The sequence below is a fragment of the Panicum virgatum genome, chromosome 3N, assembly GCF_016808335.1.
Source record: "Panicum virgatum strain AP13 chromosome 3N, P.virgatum_v5, whole genome shotgun sequence".
Lineage (NCBI taxonomy): Eukaryota > Viridiplantae > Streptophyta > Magnoliopsida > Poales > Poaceae > Panicum > Panicum virgatum.
In genome coordinates, this window is record NC_053147.1 from 4,478,006 (window position 1) to 4,484,005 (window position 6,000).

The window sequence follows — 6,000 nt, forward strand, 5'->3', positions numbered from 1 at the left end:
AAGAACATCTCCAAGCTATACAAAAGCATCAAGATCATATCCTTAGCCCTTAGCACACTTTGAGAGTGTTGTGTAAAGGATTAGCTCTTAGTGAGTGAGATTGCAAGGCCTTAAGTCTTTGTGTTGTGGTTCTTTAGCCAGTGGCGAAGCCAGCCTGACAAGTAACCTAGGGCGGAACAGTACCAGTGAAACAGGGCAACGCGCCACAGAAGACGCGCGTGCAGGCTCGCTGGCCGCCGGTGCCCGGCGCTCCAGGCCTCCGGCCGCTCCGGCGTAGCAGCGCAGGCCGCCGCAGCCCACGGCGCCGGCCGCCAGCCGCCTCCGCCCTCCGTCACCCGGCCGCCGCCTCACGCCCCCGCCGGCTGCCTCCACCTCCGTCCACCAGTCGAGGCAGGTTGCAGGTGGCCAAGCGCACGGCCGGCGGGAGGCGCCGCCGCCGAGGGCCGCCCGAGGCAGCCTGCAGCGGCGCAAAGGCCAGATGACGAGGCGACGAGCTGCGGCAGGCGCAGGCGGGCGGGGCCAGGGGTGCGGTCGCGTCGCGCGGCTGGCTTGGGCTGCTGGCCAAGCGGCCACCAAACCCCACGCAAACCCTAGGCTGCGCTGGGCTGAAGCCTGAAGCGTCCCGCAGCCCAATACTCGGCCCACGAGCCACCAAGTCTCGGCCCAGTGCGCGGTTGCCTGTCTTCCTCTCAAATTTCAGCGTCGTCCTCGCTTCTTGCAGGCGCCGCCGCGATTTGCTTCCTTCCTGGCGGCGTGGAGAACTGAGGTCTGAGGATATCCTCTACTGCTCGGCCAAGGGGACCTAGGGCGGCCGCCCGGGCTCGCCCTAGTGGTGGCTCCGCCCCTGTCTTTAGCGAACCAAAACAAGAGCTTGGTGCGCCGGCACCTTGGAGCGTGAAGCTCGCCGGCAACGTCATCGACCCTCCGACTTGGTGTGGAGTGGCGACGACACTTTGTGCGGGGGACGTGGAGACCCCCATCCTTTGTGGAGAAGCTCCTTAGTGGAACCCGGGGCCAAGGTGACCGTGATTGTGTTCACGGAAGAGACTTGGTGGCCGAGTAGCAATACTCTTAGTGAGTGCTACAACAACGTGAATGTAGGTGTGCCTTTGTGGCTAACCGAACCACGGGATAAACACCCGCGTCAAGAGTTTGCTATCTCATATCCCTCTCTTTAAGCTTCCGCATTTCATACTAGCAATTTGTGTGCCTTTACTTTCATAGAATAGTTTCTTGATAGGAAAGGCTATAGGTTGCTAAACTCTTTTGGGATAGGGGTTTCACACTACAACAACCTAGTTGCACATCTAGATAGCTTGTTTTAGTTTAAGTTTTGTGTAAACTAGTTGGAGCCATAGATCTAAGTTTTTATTAGTGCCTAATTCACCCCCTCCCCCTCTTAGGCTAGAGCACCCGATCACTTTCAGTGTTGTGGTACAGTATTTGTGTATAGGTCACCACATTTTGGCATGCAAACGTACCAGGCCGGGGGGGGGGGGGGGGGTGTCCATTGACCCTGTTTCAGGTGCAGATGTCAAGGAACTCCCTCGATTACATCCTTTCACTTTCTTGAAAAAAAAAATCTGTGAGCGCAGAGGAGGCAGCAGAAACATTGAGATTAGCAAACTAATCACTCACAAGTATTTCACTAAACACATTATGTGCACATATAAAAAACAGCCCTATAGTATCAATTCTTCAACCATGATGATGTCCAAACTTCACAATAAGGAATATGCTTGTAAAGATCAGCTCACTAACACATCAATCCCTATCATCAACATATCAAAGAACTCATGTACGCATAATATGCCCATACACCATGAACTTGAATAAAGTGACACTAATAGCAAACAAGATAGCAGCCAATCAACATGTATAGCAAGATAAATACTGAATCACAAGTAGACACAAAAATTTACGTGGAAACCCCTTGCGGGGAAAAAAATCAAGAAAGGCGACAAGTAAGCAATCTACTATGAAGATGAAGAATACATGATGTGGGAGCCAACAAGGTTGAGGGAGGCTCCAAATCCCCTCTGATTTCACTCTCTAATGGATGGATTTGGTAGATCAAAGCCTCACCCCTCACATCTCCTTTCTCCCCCTCTCAACCCTCAAAGGGGAAGAACAAACCACCTATTTTTTTTTCTGAAAGTAAACAAACCACCTACCGAGAAGGGGATATCGGGCTCCCTAGTTGGGCTGGTTTGCCCACATTGCAAAAGTTGAAGAATATCATAAATAAGCCTCTAGACACCTAATCAAACATATAATCTACATTTTGCATAATATAATTGGTCAAATGAGCTTCAAAATGGTGTTAATAGGAGCTGCAACATCACATTCTCTCACAAGAATTTAGCATCAGCCACTAGCCACAGCTAGCCAGCCGAACAGAGTCATTGAAGCTTCTTCACCCTTTTTTGCATTTTAGGTGTCCAAATTAAAAAGGAAAACCATCCTAGTGGATCGGTGTGGTAAGAAAAAATGGGTAATCTATTCCTTAGCAAAATTTTGTTTGAAGATTATGTAATGCTTACTCTCAAACTTTATGTATATGGGAAATGCCGTGGTAATTTTTTCTACCGAAATCTGAAAAATAGTAAGGAAAAATATCTGAACCGGTTTCGCTTCCAGTTTTGTCAGTTTTCTTCTTTTTTCTGTCAAAACTATATTCGGGCGGGAAAATCAATACACGGTGCTAGTCGGGGTGGATTTTTTCTGTCCCGTTTTCAACCCTAATTGATCAGGCGTGGCGCCATCCAATCGTACGTCCATGGTTCGGTTGGGACTTGGGAGGACCACGTAGGGGTGGTAATGGGCCATGACCCTAATGGTTTCTTCACAGCCCAATAAAGCCCTTAAAATTTTTAGTTCAAAAATACATATGTTTAGAGCCCGGCCCTAAAAGGGCCCGATCCTTAGATTTTCTAGTTCAAAATGTTAGGCCCTTTACCACCCCTAGGACCACGTATATTGGACCAGCTAAGACTCTTTGTTTCCATCGGCTTTTTTAGCCCGTGTTACATCAAAATTAAGGAATCTTACTATGTAGAAGTATCAAATAAAATTTGTTTATAAAACATTTTTGACATATGGGCGTTAATTTGCGAGACAAATCTAATGAGCCTAATTAATCCATAATTTGCTACAGTAATGCTACAGTAGCCATCAGCTAATTATTACTACCTCCGTCTCAAAATATAAGTATTTGTTGATTTTAACTAATTATGTTTGACCATTTGTCTTATTAAAAAAATTTGAGCACGTTTAGCAGTAGCAAGCTTGTTGCCTACGATCAAGTACTCCTACGCATAGCGGCAGTCACGCTTGTTGCCTACGATCGAGTACTCCTACGCATAGCGGCAGTCCACATGCGCTGACCAAACTCAACGCAGACGAGACTGTCCGAATAATCTCGGAACACGCCATACCGAGAACGCACACCACCGCACACGCACACACACACCCAGCACACACGCACACAACCCCTTTAGGGGGGCTCGAACCCCCACCGGTACGCTCTCATCAGCAGGAGTTACCGCTGGGCCAGAGGCCCATCCGCGCTGTGCAGTATTTCGCGTGGTGGTGGTATTCGAGAGACGAGCTGGCCCATCCATCCTGGATATCCGGATATCTATGTATGTACTCCTTTCCCGTCGACGGCCACGCCACGCCGCCGCCGGCCCGGCCCGGCCCCCTTTCCCTTTCCCGTTCCCGTTCCCGAGCTAGCGGAAATCGTACCATCCACAGCCACACACCTGGCGGGGCGCCACGTCGGACGGTCGGGCTGATGCTCATCCATCCACGCTCCGGCTCTACTACCGGACGATGAGGGTGGTGCTGCGTCGCGATGGTGTGGTTGGACACGGCGAGGGACACAGACGAGACAGGACAGGAAAGGACAGGGGATACACAAGACGAACACGCCCGCGCTCGTACACGACCCTGACATCCGATCGTCGATCTCTCCACGCACCTACCATACCTCATCGAATGGCAATGGACGTACCTACCTTAATTAGAGGAGCTAATGACGTGATTACCCGAGATAATCGATTGCTGAGATTTTGGCAGAAGCAAGGAGCATGAAAAATCATCACAGTAATATCTGTATCCCGTGATTGATTCACTTCCATAGCCGCTGCCTGTGTCCGTCCCGTCTTGCACGGAGCTCGTCGTCCTTGCATGGCACATGGTATTATCTCCCGGTGGGCCCCAACCCACCCACCCGCCCGGCCCGGTACAAATAGCCCCCACCCCCACCCACTCAGCACCATTTCGCACCTCCCCCCACCAAAGACGCGCCCGAGATGTGGACCTCCGACTCCGACCCCGAGCTCGCCGCCTCATCCTCCTCCTCGTCCACCACCTCCGCCTCCCCGCCGCCGTCCCCGCCTCCCGCTTCCCTCCCCCGCCGCCCGCGCAACCGCGCCAGCCATCGCCGCCGCCGCCGCGCCGCCGTCCCCGCGACAGCCGCGCCCGAGGCCGAGGACGTGTGGCGCGGGGCGCAGTGGGAGGCGGCGTGGCCGGGGCGCCGCTACGCCAGGCCCGTCCTGCTCGCGGCGGACGCCACCGGCTCCCCGGGCGCCGCGGACGACGGCGTGGGCCGCTCCAGGAGCCTCACGGACGACGACCTCGAGGAGCTCAAGGCCTGCGCCGACCTGGGCTTCGGCTTCAGCTACGACGAGATCCCCGAGCTCCGCGGCACGCTCCCCGCGCTCGAGCTCTGCTACTCCATGAGCCAGCGCCTCCTCGACGACGCCCCCCACCACCACCACCACCAGGCCGCCGACCCCGCGCCGCCCGTCACCAACTGGAAGATCTCCAGCCCCGGTAAGTAAGAGAACCATCCGTGCGGGACTTGCCGGCTTGTCGGGATTCTTATTCCCCGGTCGCCGGAGAAACCCAACTTGTCCTCATCAAGATGGAATCTTTCATCTTTTTCCCCGGCACGGAACCAAGAACGCCCACCCGATCCACGACGATCTGATCCCTTCTTCTCTGTCGCCATCTGTCCTCACTCCGTTATCTTGTCTGCTCTTGGGTGGCGCAGGCGACAGCCCCGACGAGGTGAAGGCGCGGCTCAAGTACTGGGCGCAGGCGGTGGCGTGCACCGTCCGCCTCTGCAGCTGAACGCCCGGCGACCGCCACGCCGCCGGGAGAAGCGATCGCCGACAACCGAATGGCCGGCCGGCCGACCGATCGATCAACCGAGAGGCTAGCATCCCGCTGGACGATGACCGGATCAGATCGATCGCCGCTCCTGCTGTAAAGCGACGACGATGGAGGCGCGGCGCCCCTGCTGCTGCTGCTGCTGCTGCGACGGCGGGCGTTGGCGGCTGCCATGATTGCAGCCGGGGAGTTTGGTGGGGGCATCGTTCGTAGCGGACGTCGTGGGAGGCTGGGGAGGCTGGTTGCCGACTTGCTGTGCTCTCTGATCCAGCTGAGCGATCGACCTGCTGTCCAGTGCCAACCCCGCGCCCAGCCAATCTCCAAGAAATAAACAATAGCGATCCAAATAATCATGTTCAGAATAACAGTTGATTAATCTAGTGAGTGCACATTGGGTAGAGGATCACAGTGAATAAATAAATAACTGATGGATCCCAATCTTGTTGCTGCTGTTCTTAATCATTGGTTGTTTGCTTAATCATGAGTATCTGTCTGTGTATCATTTCTTAATCCTTCTACGCTGTTCCACTTCACCACTTGTTTATCTTGGTGCAAAGATTGGCGGTATGCGGGCTGCGCTTTGACTGCAACCAGAACCAGAGATGCTGGTAGATCAGAGGAAAACAGACGCAATCATGTGCACATCCGTTTCTGAAGATTATTAATGCGTGTCCAGCTCGGTTCCTAGGATTCCAAGCCAGATACCACCTGGAGTGGACTGGACTGGAGGCTGGCTGTCTGGTTTGGAGCACTGAACTTTGAGAACATGACAATCTCCAGTCCACTACTCCATGTGACCAGTCAGACAATTAGTGCGTGTTT

At 53.7% G+C, this 6,000-nt stretch overlaps 1 protein-coding gene across 1 annotated transcript; it reads left to right on the forward strand.

Annotated features, from left to right (window-relative positions):
• Positions 1-4,274: 4,274 nt before the first annotated feature.
• On the forward strand, positions 4,275-5,680 carry LOC120663787. Its single transcript, XM_039942692.1, has 2 exons — positions 4,275-4,839; positions 5,060-5,680. Exons 1-2 carry the CDS (start codon positions 4,317-4,319, stop codon positions 5,137-5,139), a joined length of 603 nt encoding a protein of 200 aa, XP_039798626.1. The 5' UTR covers positions 4,275-4,316; the 3' UTR covers positions 5,140-5,680.
• The last annotated feature ends 320 nt before the right edge of the window (positions 5,681-6,000 follow it).

Coding starts and splice junctions, on each gene's coding strand:
- LOC120663787 (XM_039942692.1), top strand. CDS start 4,317: ATGTGGACCTCCGACTCCGACCCCGAGCTCGCCGCCTCATCCTCCTCC. Junction 4,840..5,059: donor CTGGAAGATCTCCAGCCCCG/GTAAGTAAGAGA, acceptor TGGGTGGCGCAG/GCGACAGCCCCGACGAGGTG.